The sequence below is a fragment of the Heterodontus francisci genome, chromosome 19, assembly GCF_036365525.1.
Source record: "Heterodontus francisci isolate sHetFra1 chromosome 19, sHetFra1.hap1, whole genome shotgun sequence".
In the NCBI taxonomy this organism is placed as follows: Eukaryota; Metazoa; Chordata; class Chondrichthyes; order Heterodontiformes; family Heterodontidae; genus Heterodontus; species Heterodontus francisci.
Window position 1 is genome coordinate 92,434,001 of NC_090389.1, and position 23,856 is coordinate 92,457,856.

Genomic DNA, 23,856 nt, shown 5'->3' on the forward strand with positions numbered 1-23,856 from the left:
AATGGAAGAGTAGACTAACCGGTTAGTGACACCACAAGGCACACCGATACTAACCTGACTTCCTGTGAAACGGCACGGGGCAAGTACTGGGATCACGTCATTCTTGTACTTGAAGGAAATTCCCCCAAAGTGCTGGCGAGCAAATCCCACCACCTCATCATGTCGAATACCTGAGTGGGATAGGACAGCATACACTGTAATTACCCCACAGATATCGTAATTATCCCACACACTCCAGTTACTTCACAAGCCCTGCAATTTCCCCACTTGTTATGATGGTGCTTCTATATTTTTTGTTAAGTATTTATTTTGAGGATTAGTATTTTAGAGTTATTAACATTGTTTTATTTGGGAAAACTGAAAAGGATTCCATGGATGGTGTTTTCACTGGGGTTATTGAATGGACAGAGAAGTCTTGTTTGAAAACAACATTTACTGGAAGTCACCTGTCTTCAGATAAATACCCAGCTGGGGCTTTTTGACTTGGGGAAGATGTTTACAGAGAAGTGACAGGTCACGATTTATAGGAGTCAGGAGCTTGACTCGAGATATTGTTTTGGTTTCACTTTGAACAGTCAGTTGGAGAAAATCAGCCATGAGCAGTTACCATCAGCACCTTCTTCCATCTCTGAGAATCAAGTGTAAGAAATAGAGAAACTGTTGCTGCATTTCTCCTGGAAAGCCTGCCAAACTGATTTTCAACTTGGCCCGAAAAGAACTGTCTAGAAAGATCCCAGTGACAGCCATCTACGCGTATTTGGGATGCCAAACCAAAACCATATCTTCTCTTTTTTCTTCCAGAATTAGCAAGTATTTGGACAAAGTATTCTTTTTCTCCTTTTTTGTAACAGAGCTTTACAGAAAATCTCTATTTTTTCAGTGTGCGCGTGTGTGAGGGGCTAAGGTAAAAGGGAACTTCCATATTTCACTCTGTGTTAATGCTTTACTTCATTACTGGTTATTAACGAAACCTGGTTGGTGTATTTTATCTGGGATAAAGAATAGAGTCAGTGACTGACTGTATCTATAACTGGGTAAATATTTAAATATATGTTGTGACCTGTGGAGAAGTGGAACTAGAAAAGACAGTGCACTCCTCCCGCCTTGGTCGTAACACACTTTACACTGTAATTATACAATTAGAGAATATTTTTATTTTATTTATTTTTGATTTATTTTATTTTATTTTGAGATACAGCACTGAAACAGGCCCTTCGGCCCACCGAGTCTGTGCCGACCATCAACCACCCATTTATACTAATCCTACACTAATCCCATATTCCTACCACATCCCCACCTGTCCCTATATTTCCCTACCACCTACCTGTACTAGGGGCAATTTATAATGGCCAATTTACATATCAACCTGCAAGTCTTTGGCATGTGGGAGGAAACCGGAGCACCCGGAGGAAACCCACGCAGACACAGGGAGAACTTGCAAACTCCACACAGGCAGTACCCAGAATTGAACCTGGGTCGCTGGAGCTGTGAGGCTGCGGTGCTAACCACTGCGCCACTGTGCCGCCCATCATACCTGCACCATCTCTTTGAAAGAACTATCCAATTAGTCCCACTCCCCCTGCTCTTCCCCCATAGCCCTGTGAACTTTTCCCCTTCAAGTATTTATCCAATTTCCTTTTGAAAGTTATAGTGAATCTGCTTCCACTGCCCTTTCAGGCAGCGCATTCCAGATCACAACAACTCACTGTGTAAACAATATTCTAATTTACAATCTTTTCTTGCCAATTATCTTAAATCTGTGTCCTCTGGTTGCCAACCCTCCTGCTAGCGGAAAGAATTTCTCCTTATTTACTCTATCAAAATCCTTCATAAACTTGAATGCCTCTATTAAATCGCCCCTTAACCTTCTTTGCTTTAAGGAGAACAATTCCAGCTTCTCCAGTCTCTCCATGGAACTGAAGCCCCACATCCCTGGTACCATTCTAGTGAATCTCCTCTGTATCCTCTTTAAGGCCTTGACATTCTTCCTGAAGGATGCTGCCCAGAACTGGACACAATACTCCAGCTGGGGTTACTTCTCACCTCCTGATGCAGCCACAACTATCCGGGGAGCTTTGTAATGATTGGTCATAAACTCTACAAGATTGCTGTGACTCAGAGACCTTAACGGAAAAAAGAAAATGCATTAATCAAAAGAAACAATCATCCCAGTTAATCAGAATGTTCAAAGGCAGGTTGCAAACATTAAAACCTCAGTTTGGCAAAAGGATTGTTCTAATGGCACTGGGAGACTGGAAAGTTTGTGCCAATAGGATGCAAGCATGTTGGTGGGGTGACATTAGATCTATTTTTGTGCTGGACACGCTCATCAAACAGGGTCTTAGCCTTTCCTCCTCACTTGACTGGGCAACAGGAGACAGAGAGTAGCAGTGGAAGGGAGTTTCTCAAAATGGAGACGTGTGACCAGTGGTGTTCCACAGGGATCCGTGCTGGGACCACTGTTGTTTGTGATATACATTAATGATTTGGAGGAAAGTATAGGTGGACTGATTAGCAAGTTTGCAGACGACACTAAGATTGGTGGAGTAGCAGATAGTGAAGGGGACTGTCAGAGAATACAGCAGAATATAGATAGACTGGAGAGTTGGGCAGAGAAATGGCAGATGGAGTTCAATCAGGGCAAATGCAAGGTGATGCATTTTGGAAGATCCAATTCAAGAGTGAAGTATACAGTAAATGGAAAAGTCCTGGGGAAAATTGATGTACAGAGAGATTTGGGTGTTCAGGTCCATTGTTCCCTGAAGGTGGCAACGCAGGTAAATAGAGTGGTCAAGAAGGCATACGGCATGCTTTCCTTCATCGGACGGGGTATTGAGTACAAGAGTTGGCAGGTCATGTTACAGTTGTATAAGACTTTGGTTCGGCCACATTTGGAATACTGCGTACAGTTCTGGTCGCCACATTACTAAAAGGATGTGGATGCTTTGGAGAGGGTGCAGAGGAGGTTCACCAGGATGTTGCCTGGTATGGAGGGCGCTAGCTATGAAGAGAGGTTGAGTAGATTAGGATTATTTTCATTAGTAAGACGGAGGTTGAGGGGGGACCTGATTGAGGTGTACAAAATCATGAGAGGTAGAGACAGGGTTGATAGCAAGAAGCTTTTTCCCCCAGAGTGGGGGATTCAATTACTAGGGGTCATGAGTTCAAAGTGAGAGGGGAAAAGTTTAGGGGGGATATGCGTGGAAAGTTCTTTACGCAGAGGGTGGTGGGTGCCTGGAACGCGTTGCCAGCGGAGGTGGTAGACGCGGGCACGATAGCATCTTTTAAGATGTATCTAGACAGATACATGAATGGGCAGGAAGCAAAGAGATACAGACCCTTAGAAAATAGGCGACAGGTTTAGATAGAGGATCTGGATCGGCGCAGGCTTGGAGGGCCGAAGGGCCTGTTCCTGTGCTGTAATTTTCTTTGTTCTTTGATCAGGGCATTTTATTGCAATGCAAATGTTGAATCAAATTCACGAGTTAAAATCAAATGCAACAACTTCCAAGGCAATATGAACACTATATCAGACCTCATCACAAAAGGACCCTGCCCAGCATCTTTATCGATTGAGCAGCAAACATTTCCCCAATTCCCCCCACCACATTCGTGAGGTTCAGCAATCTGGTCAAGTGAACAGCTGAGCCACACAAAGCAGAGAAGCTCCAGGCTCGATCCCTCACCTGAGTGTTTGCTAGGCCTTGTCAGAACCATAAACAGGCCAGACTAGGCAGAAACATAGAAAAATAGGAATAGGCCATTTGGGCCTGCTCCGCCATTCAAAAAAGATCATAACTGACCGTCTAATTCAGTACCCTGTTCCTGCTTTCTCCCCATATCCCTTGATCCCTTTGGCATTAATATATCTATCACCTCTTTGAATATATTTACTGACTTGGCCTCCACTGCCTTCTGCGGTAGAGAATTCCACAGGTTCACCACCTCAGTGAAGAAATTTTCTCCTCATCTCTGTTCTAAATGGCATATCCCGTATACTGAGACTGTGACCCCTGGTTCTGGACTCCCCATTCATCGGGAACATCCTCACTGCATCTAGCCTATCTAGTCCTGTTAGAATTTTATAGGTTTCTATGAGATCCCCTCTCATTCTTCTCAACTCTAGTGAATATAGGCCTAGTCGACTCAATCTCTCCTCATACGTCAATCCCACCATCCCAGGAATCAGCCTAGTAAATCTTCTTTGCACTACCTCCATGGCTAGAACATCCTTCCTCAGATAAGGAGACCAAAACTGCACACAATACTCCAGATGTGGTCTCACCAAGGCCCTGTGTAATTGCAGTAAGATATCCTTGCTCCTGTACTCAAATCCTCTTGTAATGAAGGCCAACATTCCATTCGCCTTCCTAACTGCTTGCTTTCAGCGACTGTTGTACAAGGACACCCAGGTCTCGTTGTACCGCCCCCTTTCCCAATCCAACACCAGATAATAATCTGCCTTTCTGTTTTTACAACCAAAGTGGATAACCTCACATTTATCCACGTTATACTGCATCTGCCATGCATTTGCCCACTCACCCAACTTGTCCAAATCACATTGGAGTCTCTTTGCGTCCTCCTCACAGCTCACATCCGCCACCCCCCCCGCCCCCCCCAGCTTTGTGTTGTCTGCAAATTTGGAAATGTTATATTTAGTTCCCTCATCCAAGTCACTAACATATATTGTGAATAGCTGGGGCCCAAGCACTGATCCCTGCAGTACCCCACTAGTCACTGCCGGCCACCCAGAAAAAGACCTGTTTATTCCTACTCTCTGTTTCCTGTCTGTCAACAATTCTCAATCCATGCCAGTATATTACCCCCAATCCCATGTGCTTTAATTTCGCACACTAACATCTTATGTGTGACCTTATCAAAAGCCTTCTAAAAATCCAAATACACCACATCCACTGGTTCTCCCTTATCTATTCTACTAGTTACATCCTCAAAAAACTCCAGTAGATTTGTTAAGTATGATTTCCCTTTCGTAAACCCATGCTGACTTTGTCTAATCCAGTTTATGCTTTCCAGGTGTTCTGCTATCACATCCTTTATAATGGACTCTAGCATTTTCCCCACGACTGATATAAAGCGAACTGGTCTGTAATTCCCTGTTTTTTCTCTCCCTCCTTTTTTAAACAGTGGGGTTACATTTGCCACTCTCCAATCTGTAGGAACTGCTTCAGTCTATAGAATTTTGGAAGATGACCACCAATGTAGCCATGTATCCATTATTTCCAGGGCCACTTCCTTTCGTACTCTGGGAGGTAGATTATCAGGCCCTGGGGATTTGTCAGCCATTAACCCCATTAATTTCCCTTGCACTATTTTTTTTTTAACTAATACTGATTTCTTTCAGTTCCTCCCTCTCATTAGACCCTTGGTTCCCTAACATTTCTGGGAGGTTATATGTGTCCTCCTTTGTGAAGACTGAACCAAAGTATGTGTTTAATTGTTCTGCCATTTCTTTGTTCCCCATTATAATTTCCCCCGTTTCTGACTGTAAGGGACCTACATTTGTCTTCACTAATCTTTTTCTCTTCACATATTTATAGAAGCTTTTACAGTCAGTTTTTATGTTCCCCGCAAGCTTACTCTCATAGTCTATTTTCCCCCGCTGAATCAACCTTTGTCCTCCTTTGCTGAATTCTAAATTGCTCCCAATCCTCAGACTTGCTGCTTTTTCTGGCAATTTTATAAGCCTCCTCTTTGGATCTAATACTATCCCTAATTTCATTTGTAAGCCATGGTTGAGCCACCTTTCTGGTTTTATTTTTGCGCCAGACAGGAATGAATAATTGTTGTAATTTGTGCACACGTTCTTTACATATTATCCATTGCCTATCCACAGTCAACCCTTTAAGTAAAGTTCCCCAATCTACCATGGCCAACTCATGCCTCCTACTTCGTAGTTTCCATTATTTAGATTCAGGCCCCTAGTTTCGGATTCAACTACTTCACTCTCCATCTTAATGAAGAATTCTGTCATGTTATGGTCGCTCCTCCCCAAGGGACCCCACACAAGATTGTGAATTAATCCTTTCTCATTGCACAGTACCCAGTCTAGGATAGCCTGTTCTCGAGTTGGTTCCTCAACGTATTGGTCTAAAAAACCATCTTGCTGACCCTGGCAGGAGTTACATTTGTACAGCAATCTGACAACCTTCATAGTTCCTGTCTGCACGCCAGTCCATGTTATCAGACTTTTGTCTGATTACGCCTCTTGTGAAGTATCTTGGAATGTTTCTCTATGTTAAGGTTGCAATATAGATTCAGGGCTTTGACATTGCTGAAATCAATCTCATAAATTGCCACAGTATGATCTGAATTCTAAGTTTCTGGGTTACAACATCAGTGCCAGAAGCGCAACACTCCTGTGCTCACACAAGGTAGGAAAGATGCTCCAATTGGCCTCAGTGCCATGTGTTACGGAGGGGCAGTCAGGCAGGAGTCCTGCTCTCAGCTCAATCTAGTCAGCCTTGCTGGGCATTAGACAAGGACAGCCTCAGACTGCGATACACTCTGGCTGAATAGCCTGCTGACTAATGCTCCCACTAAATTGTGCAGTTGCGCAGAAGCCCAAAAGGTACTGCGCAGGCCTTGTTCTGTGAGAAACAACGTGTGTGCAAAGCTGTGCAAAAATATTTAAAGGGCCACACATAACTAAATTTTAAAGGGAACATTGCTGCTGATGCTCACCGCCTGGCCTCACACATGGAGAATGGCCAGATCAACACCTCGGAGAAGAAAACTGGAGCGAGAGTGAGAAAGAAAAGTTTGCACTAGGTACAAGTTGGAGCGAGTGCTATCAAGCTGGAAGACAGTGGAGGGTCTTGTGTCCTACAGCCATTCCTCACAGATTGAATTCTTCTGTGCACCACTCCATTCCTGATGATTCAGTCTAACGTTGGAATAAAAAATTCAAATCATCAGCTAATTAAAATAAAGCATCGTAAAGCGAACAGCCAAATCAGAATTGTGTACTAAAATATGAAGCCACTTTAAGGACACTGTAACATGGAGGAGGCGAGAAGCATCGAGTCTGAATTCTACAGCACAGGGTCAGTCTACACCAGAGCAGGAAGTGCGCCCAGTGTCCTAGGCCAATGGTTTCTCCCGTAAACAACATTAAAAGTAGATTAGCTGGTCATTTATCGCATTGCTGTTTGTGGGATCTTGCTGAATACTAATGAGCTGCTGATTTCCTAACATTACAACAGTGACTATACTTCAAAATTTACTGTGAAGTACTTTGGGATGTCCCAAGGATGCAAAAGGCGGCATATATTCACGCAAATTCCTCTTTCTCACCCGAACCACTCACTTGACGTTCGTAGTAGACCCCACCACAGTATAGCCTAGTGGTGTTCCCTGGAAAGCGGTGGCATGAAGATAATCAAACACCACCTCCTCAAGACGGCTCTCCATCTCCTGCATCTCCCGCAGGATCAGTGTACGCCCACGTTCTATTTCAGATTCTGACAGCGAGCTGTTCTGCACCAGGTCACCGAGGAGTTCCACGGCTGTGAAAGGGAAATTTATCAGTTTAACCAGTGTGTGACCTGTTTAACTAGCAGCACACAAGCAGTTTAACAGGGGCAGTAACTAGCAGAGTATGACCAGGTTAACAGAGTCAGGAAATGGGCGGCACAGTGGTGCAGTGGTTAGCACCGCAGCCTCACAGCTCCAGCGACCCGGGTTCAATTCTGGGTACTGCCTGTGTGGAGTTTGCAAGTTCTCCCTGTGCCTGCATGGGTTTCCTCCGGGTGCTCCGGTTTCCTCCCACATGCCAAAGACCTGCAGGTTGATAGGTAAATTGGCCATTATAAATTGCCCCTAGTATAGGTAGGTGGTAGGGAAACATATAGGGACAGGTGGGGATGTGGTAGGAATATGGAATTAGTGTAGGATTAGTATAAAAATGGGTGGCTGATGGTCGGCACAGACTCGGTGGGCCGAAGGGCCTGTTTCAGTGCTGTATCTCTATATATCTACAATTTCTTCTCTCATAGGGTCGCTAATCTTTGGAATTCTCTAGCATTGAGAGCAGTGGAGGCTAGGTCATTGAATATATTCAAGCTGAGTTAGATAGATTTTTGATCTGCAGGACACTTCACGTGTCTTGGGGGTCCGTGTAGGAAGTGTCTCCAGCTGCTTCAGCTCGAGCTCAGGATTTCCAAGTTTGGGGGACAACTGGAATCACTGCGGCGCATCAAGGAGCAGGAGAGTTTCCTGCATTGTACGTTCTAGGAGGTGGTCACCCCCACACGCAATGAAAGTTCAGGACAGTAGGTGGGTGGCCATCTGGAAGAGTAGGAAGAGGCAGGAATGCAGGAGTTTTCAGGGTGTGTGCCGCTCTCAAACCAGTACTCAGTTTTGAAGACTGCTGGAGTGATGACACTTTGAAGGAGTGCAGTCCAGACCATGGCACCAATGGGCATGGGACTGTGGAGAAGGGAGCAGCAGGTGCAGAAATGCAATAGTTATAGGTGATTCCATAGTCAGGGGGACAATAGGCATTTATGTACCCGTTATGGGTCCTGCATGGTGTGTTGCCTCCCTGGTGCCAGGGTATAGTACATCATGGAGAATATTCTGCAAGGGAAGAGAGTGAGCCAGAAGTTGGATACACGTCAGTACCAACACAATAGAGAGCAGGTATTGAGGTCCTACAGTCAGATTTTCAGAAGATAGGGAGGAAGTTAAGGAGTCGGACCTCAAGGGTAGTAATCGGGTAGGTGGGGGTCAGGGATGTCGGGTGGGTCGGGGACGGGGTGTCAGGGAAGCATAGCTGGGCCCGATTCTCTCTCGTGTTCATTTTCACTGAGATTTTTTACAGAACTAGGGTATGCGATCCCAGGGGACTGTGGAGCCACTGACCGAGGGGATGAGGCCAGTGAGCTCAGCATAGACTAGAAATCACAACTGGAAACTTCAGCTAACTGCTGTTGCATTTGACCATTCAACTGTCCCATTATATTCTGTATGTTTCAAATGAATCTTGGGCAAAATGCCATGTTAAAATGCCGAAGAATACACATAATTAAATATGGGAAAGGAATTAACTGGACAGCTCCTTCAAAGAGCCAGCACAGGCACAATAGGCCAAATGGCCTCCTTCTGTGCTGCAAGGTCTTGTGATATATTCACACCAGCTTTTGGGCAAAGGAAATGGAGTTTATACTAAGAATACAAATCCTACATCCCAGTTTACAGATAAAAGCATCACAGGAATATTCTGCTTATCCCTAAAAATACTGTGGCAGCGTTCAGCACCTTTTGGCAAATCCCTGGCCAATGATTTCATGTAGTAGGCAGTCTGCTCGCGAGAGGTGTATGCACTCAGGTGAGCCCCTAAGCTCTCTACCTCCTGCTCCAAGACTGGCTGAGAATGCTTCTTTGTTCCCTGAAAGCAGCAAGATTTAACATTTCAAGGTATGTTTCCAAAACATTTTATTTCCAATTCTATTCCTCTTACCCTTTTGGCCTGAACACTGTTGCTCGTGTCCCAAATATTCATTCCTTGGCCCGACACGAAACACAAACTATACACACCACAATCAGCAACATATGGTCAACAAACAGCTCATACTCAGGCCCGAGTATCACTTGATGCTGCACTTTCACATTTATTAGGGGACCGGTTAGCTCAGTTGGCTAGGCAGCTACAGTGTGATGCAGAAAGATGCCAACAGCACAGGTTCAAACCCCATACCAGCTGTGGTAGTTCATGCAGACCTGCCTGCTCACCTTGCCCCACACAACAGACGAATCCCTTGAGGAATATAAAGACAGTAGGAAGGAACTTAAGCAAGGAGTCAGGAGGGCTAAAAGGGGTCATGAGAAGTCATTGGCAAACAGGATTAAGGAAAATCCCAAGGCTTTTTATACGTATATAAAGAGCAAGAGGGTAACTAGGGAAAGGGTTGGCCCACTCAAGGACAGAGAAGGGAATCTATGAGTGGAGCCAGAGGAAATGGGCAAGGTGCTAAATGAGTACTTTGCATCAGTATTCACCAAAGAGAAGGACTTGGTGGATGATGAGCCTAGGGAAGGGAGTGTAGATAGTCTCAGTCATCTCATTATCAAAAAGGAGGAGGTGTTGGGTGTCTTGCAAAGCATTAAGGTAGATAATTCCCCAGGGCCTGATGGGATCTACCCCAGAATACTGAGGGAGGCAAGGGAAGAAATTGCTGGGATAAATAAAAGCAAAATACTGCGGATGCTGGAAATCTGAAACAAAAACAAGAAATGCTGGAATCACTCAGCAGGTCTGGCAGCATCTGTGGAAAGAGAAGCAGGGGTAACGTTTCGGGTCAGTGACCCTTCTTCGGAACTCTCTTTCCACAGATGCTGCCAGACCTGCTGAGTGATTCCAGCATTTCTTGTTTTTGTTTCAGATATCTCTTTCCAAAGAAATTGCTGGGGCCTTGACAGAAATCTTTGCATCCTCATTGGCTACAGGTGAGGTCCCATAGGACTGGAGAATAGCCAATGTTGTTCCTTTGTTTAAGAAGGGTAGCAAGGATAATCCAGGAAATTATAGGCCGGTGAGCCTCACATCAGTGGTAGGCAAATTATTAGAGAGGATTCTTCGGGACAGGATTTACTCCCATTTGGAAACAAGTGGACTTATTAGCAAGAGGCAGCATGGTTTTGTGAAGGGGAGGTCGTGTCTCACTAATTTGATTTGAGTTTTTTGAGGAAGTGACAAAGATGATTGATGAAGGAAGGGCAGTGGATGTTATCTATATGGACTTCAGTAAAGCCTTTGACAGGTCCCTCATGGCAGACTGGTACAAAAGATGAAGTCACACGGGATCAGAGGGGAGCTGGCAAGATGGATACAGAACTGGCTCAGTCACAGAAGACAGAGGGTAGCAGTGGAAGGGTGCTTTTCTGAATGGAGGGATGTGACTAGTGGTGTTCCACAGGGATCAGTGCTGGGATCTTTGCTGTTTGTAGTATATATAAATTATTTGGAGGAAAATGTAGCTGGTCTGATTAGTAAGTTTGCGGACGACACAAAGGTTGGTGGAGTTGCGGATAGTGATGAGGATTGTCAGAGGATACAGCAGGATATAGATCGGTTGGAGACTTGGGCGGAGAAATGGCAGATGGAGTTTAATCCGGACAAATGTGAGGTAATGCATTTTGGAAGGTCTAATGCAGGTGGGAAGTATACAGTAAATGGCAGAACCCTTAGGAGTATTGACAGGCAGAGAGATCTGGGCATACAGGTCCACAGGTCACTGAAAGCAGCAACGCAGGTGGATAAGGTAGTCAAGAAGGCATACGGCATGCTTGCCTTCATCGGTCGGGGCATAGAGTATAAAAATTGGCAAGTCATGCTGCAGCTGTACAGAACTTTAGTTAGGCCACACTTAGAATATTGCGTGCAATTCTGGTCGCCACACTACCAGAAGGACGTGGAGGCTTTGGAGAGGGTACAGAAGAGGTTTACCAGGATGTTGCCTGGTCTGGAGGGCATTAGCTATGAGGAGAGGTTGGATAGACTCGGATTGTTTTCACTGGAACGACGGAGGTGGAGGGGCGACATGATAGAGGTTTACAAAGTTATAAGCGGCATGGACAGAGTGGGTACTCAGAAGCTTTTTCCCCAGGGTGGAAGAGACAGTTACTAGGGGACATAGGTTTAAGGTGAGAGGGGTAAAGTTTAGAGGGGATGTGCGAGGCAAGTTCTTTACACAGAGGCTGGTGAGTGCCTGGAACTTGTTGCCGGGGGAGGTGGTAGAAGCAGGTACCATAGAGACGTTTAAGCGGCATCTTGACAAATACATGAATAGGATGGGAATAGAGGGATACGGACCCCGGAAGTGCAGAAGGTTTTAGTTTAGGCAGGCATCAAGATCGGCACAGGCTTGGAGGGCCAAATGGCCTGTTCCTGTGCTGTACTGTTCTTTGTTCTTGCTTGAGGAGTGATGCCTCTCAAGCTATACATTACCACTGTCTCTCTCTAATGGAGAGAGATGCCTGTGGTCCTTTGGGACTATGGCTAGAACAACAATTATCATAGAATTTTGCAGCACAGGAAGAGGCCATTCAGCCCATCAGGCCTGCACTGGCTCTTTCGAACAGTTAGTCCCAGTTTCCCGCCCACCCCCATATCTCTGCAATTGTTTCTCCTTCAAGTATTTATCCAATTCTCTTTCGAAAGCTACTGTTGCTAGATGCACCCCTTCCAACGCCTTCACGACAGTGCCCAGAATTGTGCACAATACTTCAGCTGATTTAAATATTTTCACACACACATGCAGCAGGCACTAGGACCCTGTGTACCCCTCACAAAGAGCAGGCACTCGGATCCTGTGTATCTCTCTCTCTCACGCACACAGACTCAGCAGGCACTCAGACCCTGTGTATCTCACACACACACACTAAGCAGGCACTAGGACCCTGTGTACCCCTCTCTCACACACAAACACAGAAGGCACTTGGACCCTGTGTGTGTGTGTCTCTCTCTCGTACAAGCACACAGAGCAGGCACTCGGACCCTGTATCATACCTTCAGAATCACATGTTCCAGGAAGTTTGACACGCCATTATTTTTCTCGTTTTCATAGCGGCTTCCGACCTCGATCCATGCACCAACCTACACAGGAATAGCAAAGTGAGAGCAGCAATTCTGAAACAGGAAAGCTGGGCCTCACCATCACACTGGGAACATCATTGGCTGAGCTGAGCTCAGAGGCTGCAGCGAAGGCACAATGAGCTGTTGGCCATACAGGCCAGGAGGGTTGCAGCGGAGGACAGTGATCACCATGTCTCTGGCCTGAGAAGGGTAGCTTCTTTTTTCCAAAAATATACTTCATAAAAATTTGTAAAAAAAAATGACAAAACTGCTCAAATTTGACATTTCTAAAAGTACAATAGTGATCAGATTCCTTCAATACAGAACATGAGTTGTCTCACAACTCTTGCCATTCCATTTTATTGCCATGTACATTTGCATTACACAGCAGAAAACATATTTTGGTGCGTACAGCCGAAAGGGTTCTACACAGTTTCCAGCCACTCGGTTCACTATGGAGGGAGGGCCTTACACAGTGGCCTTTCCCCACTGAGCCTGGCAGAGCCTCTTTATTCCCGCAAAATATACTTTATTCATAAAAATTTGCCAAGGCTGCTGCCCACTGTCCCGCAGCAGCACGTGGGCCTCGGATGAGGTTAGCATCCATCAGTCAGCTGCGATGCCCTTCACAGTCAAACTGAAATTCATTGTCTGAACTCCCAAACATTTGTGAAAGGGATTGTGAGGGTGGCGGGGCCTGTGGAGCTCGGTGCAAGTGAGGAGTTGGCACCATGCAGAGGACAGGAGGGAGGGAAACATTGTCCAGAAAAGGGAAAAAGAATTCTGCTGTGGCATAATTAAATGAATTTAACTTTGAGGAGGAGCCACAGGAGAGCTGGTTCACACCACCCCACACCCTAGACAATAACAGCGCCCGCCCCCAACAGAATCAACAACCCCCCACAGGAACAGGACACCCCCTCCATAGAATTAACAACCCTCCCCTCCACACACCCCAACTAGAAACACCACCCCCATTTGCCACCCCTCCACTAACCCACCCACAGAATCAACAACCCCACCCCCCAATACGCCCCCCTCCTGAGGAGCACAACCCCTCCTGCCCCCCCCTCTGGGGGGGCATACACACCCTCCAAGGAACAGCGCCCTCTCACTCACAACCCCCGCACCCCAAGGAAACTCAGTGCTTTCAGGAGACAGTATTGAAGAATGGGACAGCAGCAACTACACTCACCGTGCATGTGGGATGGTCAGACTCCTCCGTGGCAACTCGCACCCCATTGTCCAGTGTTGTGATCTTAGTCTCCGGAATATTCGCGATGGTCTGAGCATAGGAGAGAGCACTCTGAAAACGCCTGCCTTCAACCAGAGTCGGCTAAACAGAGGAAAAACTCAGCAGTGAGCTCGACATGGACTTATCCCCAAATACACTCTCACCTCCCCCTATACACACTAACCTAGCGCAAAGGAAGATGGTTGTGGTTGTTGGAGGTCAATTATCTCAGTCCCAGGACATCACTGCAGGAGTTCCTCAGGGTAGTGTCCTCGGCCCAACCATCTTCAGCTGCTTCAGTGAACTTCCTTCAATCATAAGGTCAGAAGTGGGGATGTTCGCTGATGATTGCAGAATGTTCAGCACTATTCGCGAATCCTCAGATACTGAAGCAGTCCGTGTAGAAATGCAGCAAGACCTGGACAATATCCAGGCTTGTGCTGATAAGAGGTGAGTAGCATTTGAGCCACACAAGTGCCAGGCAATGACCATCTCCACCAAGAGAAAATCTAATCATTTCCCCTTGACATTCAATGGCATTACGATTGCTGAATCCCCCACTATCAACATCCTAGGGGCTACCATTGACCAGAAGTTGAACTGGAGTAGCCATATAAATACCATGGCTACAAGAGCAGGTCAGAGGCTAGGAATCCTGTGGTGAGTAACTCACCTCCTGACTCCCCAAAGCCTGTCCATCATCTACAAGGCACAAGTCAGGAGTGTGATGGAATACTCTCCACTTGCCTGGATGGGTGCAGCTCCAACAACACTCAAGAAGCTCGACACCATCCAGGACAAGGCAGCCCGCTTGATTGGCACCCCATCTACAAACATTCACTCCCTGCACCACCGAAGCACAGTGGCAGCAGTGTGTACCATCTACAAGATGAACTGCAGCAACTCATCAAGGTTCCTTAGACAGCACCTTCCAAACCCTTGACCTCTATCACTAGAAGGAAAAGGATAGCAGATGCATGGGAACATCACCACCTGCAAGTTCCCCTCCAAGTAACACACCATCCTGACTTGGAACTATATCGCTGTTCCTTCACTGTCGCTGGGTCAAAATCCTGGAACTCCCTTCCTAACAGCACTGTGGGTGTACCTACCCCACATGGACTGCAGTGGTTCAAGAAGGCAGCTCACCACCACCTTCTCAAGGGCAATTAGGGATAGGCAAAAAATGCTGGCCTAGCCAGTGATGCCCGCATCCTACCAATGAGTAGGCACCTCCCCCTATACACACTAACCCCTCGCTATAGGATTAGCTTTATAAACAGCCTCTTCCAATGAAATTGCTTAGTTTACACCTGATTTCTCTCAGACTCTGCAGCCCCTGGTTTCCTACAAGGGCTGAATCAAAGTCAAGGCCCAGTTTTTGTTGTCATCGGTCCCTCGAAAACAAGGATGACGTCAGCCAGGGTTCATGATTTGTATGTCTCAGGTGACTCAGCAGGCCAATCCTGGAGCTCCTGGATAAAATCCTGCAATTAATTGGCCTCAATCTAGAGAACCCACTGGTCAGCTTGTTCCAGTTATTCTGTTGCAGACTTCAGAGCACAATCTCCAAACCTGTGGATACAAAAGCTGTGACTGCTGCCGTCACCGACAATCTTGCTGGTGCTACCAGCGTGAAACTGCAGCAAACCACTATGATCTGTGTGACATTAACATATATCCCAGGAAAGGCACGTAACTGGGCTCCAATGTCCAATATGTGTGTGTACATATGGGAGGGGAATTCTTGGACCACGGACTTGCTGAAAGATTTTCTCAGAATACTATCCTGAGTTTTCTCACCGCCTGTTATCAGGTCTTTGTTTCTTCAGATGCTGTGGGTCTGACTCTCTGTTTGACCTTATCTGCATCTCACAAGTCCTGCCAGGCTCCAATTCTCATTTTGCGGGGGTCACAGAGGCCGGTTAGCCCATTGTGCCTGTGCTGTCTCTTTGAAAGAGCTATCCAATTCGCCCCACTACTCCCTGCTCTTTCCCCATAGCCCTGCAAATTTCTCCTTTTCAAGTATTTATCAAACTCCCTGGTGAAAGTTACTATTGAATCTGCTTCCACTGCCCTTTCTAGCAGCACATTTCAGACCACAACAACTCACTGTGTAAAAAAATTCTCATCTCCCCCTTTTTTGCCAATTACCTTAAATCTATGACCCTCCTACCTGTGGAAACAGTTTCTCCCTATCTATTCTAACAAAAACCCTCATGATTTTTAACACCTCTATCAAACCTCCCCTTAACCTCTGGTTCTTTTGCCAATTACCTTAAATCTGTTTTCTGGTTACCAACCTCCTGCACTGGAAACAGTTTCTCCTTATTTACTCTGTTTTAGCCCTTCATGATTTTGAACACCTCTGTCAAAACTCCCCTTAACTTTCTTTGCTCTAAGGAGAACAATCCCAGCTTCTCCAGTCTCTCCACATAACTGAAATCACTCATCCCTGGTACCATTCCAGTAAATCTCCTCTACATCGTTCCTAAAGGGTTATGTCTGCTGAGTCATGCATCTTCAGACCACCTGGCCCTCACCAACATGCCCATGGAGCCAGAAGCAGCACCAGGCATACTTCAAAATAAGGTGTCAGCCTGGTGAAGCTACAAAATAGGACTACTTGCATGCTAAACAGTGGAAGCAGGATGCAAAAGACAGAGCTAAGCGATCCCACAACCGACGGATCAGATCTAAGCTCTGCAGTCCTGCCACATCCAGTTGTGAATGGTGGTGGACAATTAAACAACTGACAAGAGGAGGCGGCTCCACAAATATCCCCATCCTCAATGACGGGGGAGCCCAGCACATCAGTGCGAAAGATAAGGCTGAAGCATTTGCAACAATCTTCAGCCAGAGGTGCCGAGTGGATTATCCATCTTGGCCTCCTCCTGAGGTCCCTAGCATCACAGATGCCAGTCTTCAGCCAATCTGATTCACTCCACATGATAGAGAAACAGCTGAAGACATTGGATACTGCAAAGGCTATAGACCCTGACAACCCTCCAGCAATTGTGCTGAAGACTTGTGCTCCAGAGCTAGTTTCACACCGCTAGCCAAGCTGCTCCAGTACAGCTGCCCAGGTATGTCCTGTACACAAAAAGCAGGACAAATCCAACCTGGCCAATTACCGCCTCATCAGTCTACTCTCGCTCATCAAAGTGATGGAAGGTGTCATTGACAGTACCATCAAGCAGCACTTGCTCAGCAATAACCTGCTCAGTGATGCTCAGTTTGGGTTCCGCCAGGGCCACTTGGCTCCTGACCTCATTACAGCCTTGGTCCAAACATGGACAAACGAGCAGAACTCCAGAGGTGAGGTGAGAGTGACTGCCCTCGACATCAAGGCAGCATTTGACGGAGTATGGCATCAAGGAGCCCTAGCAAAACTGGAGTCAATGGGAATCAGGGGGAAAACTCTCCGCTGGTTGGAGCCATACCTAGCACAAAGGAAGATGGTTGTGGTTGTTAGAGGTCAATCATCTCAGTCCCAGGACATCACTGCAGGAGTTAGAGTCATAGAGTTTACAGCACATAAACAGGCCCATCATGTCTGTGCCGGCCATGCAGCACTCAACTATTCTAATCCCATATTCCTGCACTTGGCCTGTAGCCTTGTATGCTATGGCGTTTCAAGTGCTCATCTAAATATTTCTTAAATGTTGTCAGGGTTCCTACCTCTACCACCTCTTCAGGCAGTGTGTTCCAGATTCCAACCACCTCTGGGTGAAAATTTTTTTCCTCAAATCCACTCTAAACCTCCTGCACCTTACCTTAAATCTATGCCCCCTGGTTATTGAACCCTATATTGACTGGGACTCACTTAGTGCTAGGGACTTGGATGGGGCAGAATTTGTAAGGAGCATCCAGGAGGGCTTCTTGAAACAATACGTAGATAGTCCAACTAGGGATGGGGCCATACTGGACCTGGTATTGGGGAATGAACCCGGCCAGGTGGTCGAAGTTTCAGTAGGGGAGCATTTCGGGAACAGTGACCATAATTCCATAGGTTTTAAGGTACTTGTGGATAAGGATAAGAGTAGTCCTCGGGTGAAGGCGCTAAATTGGGGGAAGGCTAATTATAACAATATTAGGCAGGAACTGAAGAATTTAGATTGGGAGCGGCTGTTTGAGGGTAAATCAACATCTGACATGTGGGAGTCTTTCAAATGTCAGTTGATTAGCATCCAGGACCAGCATGTTCCTGTGAGGAAGAAGGATAAGTTTGGCAAGTTTCGGGAACCTTGGATAATGCGGGATATTGTGAGCCTAGTCAAAAAGAAAAAGGAAGCATTCATAAGGGCTGGAAGGCTGGGAACAGACAAATCCCTTGAGGAATATAAAGACAGTAGGAAGGAACTTAAGCAAGGAGCCAGGAGGGCTAAAAGGGGTCATGAAAAGTCATTGGCAAACAGGATTAAGGAAAATCCCAAGGCTTTTTATACGTATTATAAAGAGCAAGAGGGTAACCAGGGAAAGGGTTGGCCCACTCAAGGACAGAGAAGGGAATCTATGTGTGGAGCCAGAGGAAATGGGCGAGGTACTAAATGAGTACTTTGCGTCAGTATTCACCAAAGAGAAGGACTTGGTGGATGATGAGCCGAGGGAAGGGAGTGCAGATAGTCTCAGTCATCTCATTATCAAAAAGGAGGTGGTGTTGGGTGTCTTGCAAAGCATTAAGGTAGATAAGTTCCCAGGGCCTGATGGGATCTACCCCAGAATACTGAGGGAGGCAAGGGAAGAAATTGCTGGGGCCTTGACAGAAATCTTTGCATCCTCATTGGCTACAGGTGAGGTCCCAGAGGGCTGGAGAATAGCCAATGTTGTTCCTTTGTTTAAGAAGGGTAGCAAGGATAATCCAGGAAATTATAGAACGGTGAGCCTTACGTCAGTGGTAGGGAAATTATTGGAGAGGATTCTTCAGGACAGGATTTACTCCCATTTGGAAACAAACGAAATTAGCGAGAGGCAGCATGGTTTTGTGAAGGGGAGGTCGTGTCTCACTAATTTGATTGAGTTTTTTGAGGAAGTGACAAAGATGATTAATGAAGGAAGGGCAGTGGATGTAATCTATATGGACTTCAGTAAAGCCTTTGACAAGGTCCCTCATGGCAGACTGGTACAAAAGGTGAAGTCACACGGGATCAAAGGGGAGCTGGCAAGATGGATACAGAACTGGCTCAGTCATAGAAGACAGAGGGTAGCAACGGAAGGGTGCTTTTCTGAATGGAGGGATGTGACTAGTGGTGTTCCACAGGGATCAGTGCTGGGACCTTTGCTGTTTGTAGTATATATAAATGATTTGGAGGAAAATGTAGCTGGTCTGATTAGTAAGATTGCGGACGACACAAAGGTTGGCGGAGTTGCGGACAGTGATGAGGATTGTCAGAGGATACAGCAGGATATAGATTGGTTGGAGACTTGGGTGGAGAAATGACAGATGGAGTTTTATCCGGGCAAATGTGAGGTAATTCATTTTGGAAGGTCTAATTGCAGGTGGGAAGTATACAGTAAATGGCAGAACCCTTAGGAGTATTGACAGGCAGAGAGATCTGGGCATACAGGTCCACAGGTCACTGAAAGCAGCAACGCAGGTGGATAAGGTAGTCAAGAAGGCATACGGCATGCTTGCCTTCATCGGTCGGGGCATAGAGTATAAAAATTGGCAAGTCATGTTGCAGCTGTACAGAACTTTAGTTAGGCCACACTTAGAATATTGCGTGCAATTCTGGTCGCCACCCTACCAGAAGGACGTGGAGGCTTTGGAGAGGGTACAGAAGAGGTTTACCAGGATGTTGCCTGGTCTGGAGGGCATTAGCTATGAGGAGAGGTTGGATAGACTCGGATTGTTTACACTGGAACGACGGAGGTGGAGGGGCGACATGATAGAGGTTTACAAAGTTATGAATGGCATGGACAGAGTGGATAGTCAGAAGCTTTTTCCCAGGGTGGAAGAGTCAGTTACTGGGGAACATAGGTTTAAGGTGAGAGGGGCAAAGTTTAGAGGGAATGTGCGAGGCAAGTTCTTTACACAGAGGGTGCCGAGTGCCTGGAACTTGCTGCCGGGGGAGGTGGTGGAAGCAGGTACGGTAGCGACGTTTAAGAGACATCTTGACAAATACATGAATAGGATGGGAATAGAGGGATATGGTCCCCAGAAGTGCAGAAGGTTTTAGTTTAGGCAGGCATCAAGATCGGCGCAGGCTTGGAGGGCCGAATGGCCTGTTCCTGTGCTGTACTGTTCTTTGTTCTCCGCTAAGGGAAAAAGTTTCTTCCTACCTAACCTATCAATGCCCCTCATAATTTTGTATACCTCAATCATATCTCAGGGTAGTGACCTAGGCCCAACCATCTTCAGCTGCTTCATCTTCCCTCATTATAAGGTCAGAAGTGGGGATGTTCGCAGAAGACTGCACAATGTTCATCACCATTCACGACTCCGCAGATACTGAAGCAGCCCTTGTTGAAATGCAGCAAGATCTGGACAACATCCAGGCTTGGGCTGATAAGTGGCAAGTAACATTCACAACATACAAGTGCCGGGTAGTGACCAACTGAAACAAGAGAGAATCTAACCATCTCCCTTGACATTCAATGACATTACCATTGGTGAGTTCCCCCTACTATCGACATCCTGGGGATTACCATTGACCAGAAACTGAATTGGAGCAGTCACATAAATATTGTGGCTACAAGAGGTCAGAGGCTGGGAATCCTTTGGTGAATAACTCACCTCATGTCACCCCAAAGTCCGTCCACCATCTACAAGGCACAAGTCAGGAGTGTGATGGAATACTCTCCACTTGCCTGGATGAATGCAGCTCCAACACTCAAGAAGCTCATGGGATACAAGGTAACTTGATAAGGTGGATTCAAAATTGGCTTGGCTGTAGGAGACAGAGAGTGCTGACTGACGGCTGTTTTAGTGACTGGAAGCCAGTGTCCAGTGGCGTACCACAGGGATCTGTGCTGGGTCCCCTATTGTTTGTCATTTATATTAATGACATAAATGACTATGTGGGGGGTAGGATCAATAAGTTCGCAGATGACACAAAGATTGGCCGAGTGGTTAACAGTGAGGTGGAGTGTCTTGGGTTACAGGAAGATATAGACGGGATGGTCAAATGGGCAGAAAAGTGGCAGATGGCATTTAACGCTGAAAAGTATGGGGTGATGCACTTTGGAAGGTGTAATGTGACACGGAAGTATTCAATGAATGGCCTGACACTGGGAAGTTCCGAGGAACAACGGGACCTTGGTGTGTTTGTCCATAGATCTCTGAAGGCAGAAGGGCAGGTTAATAGGGTGGGGAAAAAGGCATATGGGACACTTGCCTTTATCAATCGAGGCATAGATTACAAAAGCAGGGAGGTCATGTTGGAGTTGTACAGAACTTTGGTAAGGCCACAGCTGGAGTAATGTGTGCAATTCTGGTCACCACATTATAGGAGGGATGTGATTGCATTGGAGGGGATGCAGAGGCGATTCACCAGGATGTTGCCTGGGATGGAACATTTAAGCTATGAAGAGAGGTTGGATAGGCTTGGGTTGTTTTCACTGGAGCAGAGAATACTGAGGGGTGACCTGATCGAGGTGTACAAGATTATGAGGGGCATGGACAAGGTGGATAGGGAGCAGCTGTTCCCCTTAGTTGATGGGTCAGTTACGAGGGGTCACAAGTTTAAGGTGAGGGGCGGGAGGTTTAAGGAAGATTTGAGGAAGAACTTTTTTACCCAGAGGGTGGTGACGGTCTGGAATGCCCTGACTGGGAGAGTGGTAGAGGCAGGTTGCCTCACATCCTTTAAAAAGTACCTGGATGAGCACTTGGCACGTCATTACATTCGCTATGGGCCAAGTGCTGGCAAATGGGATTAGGTAGACAGGTCAGGTGTCTTTAATGCATCGGTGCAGACTCGATGGGCCGAAGGGCCTCTTCTGCGCTGTATTATTCTGTGATTCTGTGACACCATCCAGGGCAAAGCAGTCCGCTTGAGTGGCATCCCCTCCACCACCAGCACACAGTGGCAGCAGTGTGTACCATTTACAAGATGCACTGCAGCAACACACCAAGGCTCCTTCAACAGCACCTTCCAAACCCGTGACCTCTACCACCTAGAAGGTCAAGGGCAGCAAATACATGGGAACACCACCACCTGCAAGTTTCCCTCCAAGTCACACACTATCCTGACTTGGAACTATATCACCGTTCCTTCACTGTCGCCGAGTCAAAATCCTGGAACTCCCTTCCAAACAGCATTGCTGGCGTACCCACACCCCAAGGTCTGCAGCTGTTCAAGAAGGCAGCTCACCTCCACCTTCTCAAGGGCAATTAGGGATGGGCAATAAATGCTGGCCTAGCCAGCGACGCCCACATCCCAGGAACGAATAAAAAAAATGTAACCAGCATTTTGTATAGCTGCAGTTAAACTTTCTCCCTAGCTTTTTCCCCCCCATTTGTTCATGGCAAGGCCAGTATTTATTACTCATTCTCAATGCCCTTGAGAAGATGGTGGTGAGCTGCCTTCTTGAACCCTGCAGTCCATGTGGGGTAGGTACGCCCACAGTGCTGTTAGGAAGGGAGTTCCAGGATTTTGATCCAGCAACAGTGAAGGAACGACGATATAGTTCCAAGTCAGGATGGTGTGTGGCTTGCAGGTGGTGGCGTTCCCATGTGTCTGCTGACCTTGGCCTTCCAGGAGGTAGAGGTCACGGGTTTGGAAGGTGCTGTCAAAGGAGCCTTGGTGAGTTGCTGCAGTGCATCTTGTAGATGGTACACACTGCTGCCACTGTGTTGCTGTTGGTGGAGGGAGTGAATGTTGAAGGTGATGGATGGGCTGCTTTGTCCTGTATGGTGTCAAGCTTCTTGAGTGTTGTTGGAGCTGCACCCATCCAGGCAAGTGGGGAGTATTGGTTGGTTGGCAGGCATCCTCCCATCTATGAAAGATGATGGACACGCAGCAAACAATCTATTTAGGTGGGGTGTCTTCTCTTGGTGCACTGTTGCTGATGGCTGTGAAGGCCAATCCTTGAGAGGCAGGTTCTGCCACAAACGTGAAGCTGCCAAGTGACACTGAGTTGTTGTATTTGACGTTGGCACCTGTCGCCAAGCTGCTCTAGCAACTGGTCGTCATGGCAGTGCACACCAGTCGGCAGGATGTGTCACCATTTCCCTCTTTCGGCAGCTAGTGACTCCCAGGTGTGAAAGTCGACATTTAGGGCCTTCAGGTCACGCTTGCAAACATGTTTGAAGCTGAGCTTTGGGCATCTCATTGATCGCCTGGCCTGGCTACCTCACCATACATAAGGTTCTTGGGTATGCAACCATCTTCCATCCTGTGGACATCTCCGATCCACTGAAGCTGCCTCTGTTTGATTAGTGCCAACACTTGGGAGCTCTGCCTTTGAGAGGACTGTCGCATTTGTGATTTTGTCCTGCCAGGATATACCAATAATGTGCCCCAGACAGCGAAGATGAAAATTATTGAGCTGCTTTTCCTGGTCGCCCATGTTTCACAGACATCCAGCAAGGTGCTGAGAACACAGGCTTTATAAACTATCAGCTTGGTCCTAAGGGTCAGCTTGGTGTTATCCCATGTGTGTTTTGTAAGTCAGCCAAAGGTGGTAGTTGCTTTTCCCATGCATGTATCGAGCTCTGCTTCAAGGGACCAACTGTCTGTTACCGTGGACCTAAGGTAGTAGAATCTGCTATCCAATTCAAACGGGATGTTATTTAGTGTGATCAAGGGCGGAGATGCAACACTTTGTCCCATGACCACGGTTTTCTTGATGCTTATAGTCAAGGAGAACGTTACAGGCACGGGAGATACATGAACGAGTTAGATAAAGAACTCATCACTGGAGCTCGAGAAGGCCATAGACTACCTAGCGAACAGAGGACACCCGGCAAGAATGGAATCCCAGCCGAACACGGAATGCCCCCATCTATTTCAGAGTTTAGAGATACAGCACTGAAACAGGCCCTTCGGCCCACCGAGTCTGTGCCGACCATCAACCACCCATTTAT

General features: G+C 46.7%; 1 protein-coding gene across 1 annotated transcript in view; it reads right to left on the bottom strand.

Moving 5' to 3' along the window:
• LOC137380308 (mitochondrial-processing peptidase subunit beta-like) overlaps positions 1-23,856 on the bottom strand; it is a 47,053-nt gene that overhangs the window by 19,734 nt on the left and 3,463 nt on the right. Inside the window, exons 2-7 of the mRNA XM_068052226.1 lie at positions 13,791-13,931; positions 12,530-12,616; positions 9,280-9,409; positions 7,328-7,526; positions 2,044-2,123; positions 55-170 (exon numbers count right to left, since the gene is read on the bottom strand). Of these exons, the coding sequence (XP_067908327.1) occupies positions 55-170; positions 2,044-2,123; positions 7,328-7,526; positions 9,280-9,409; positions 12,530-12,616; positions 13,791-13,931 (753 nt within the window). The remainder of the gene's footprint in view (positions 1-54; positions 171-2,043; positions 2,124-7,327; positions 7,527-9,279; positions 9,410-12,529; positions 12,617-13,790; positions 13,932-23,856) is intronic.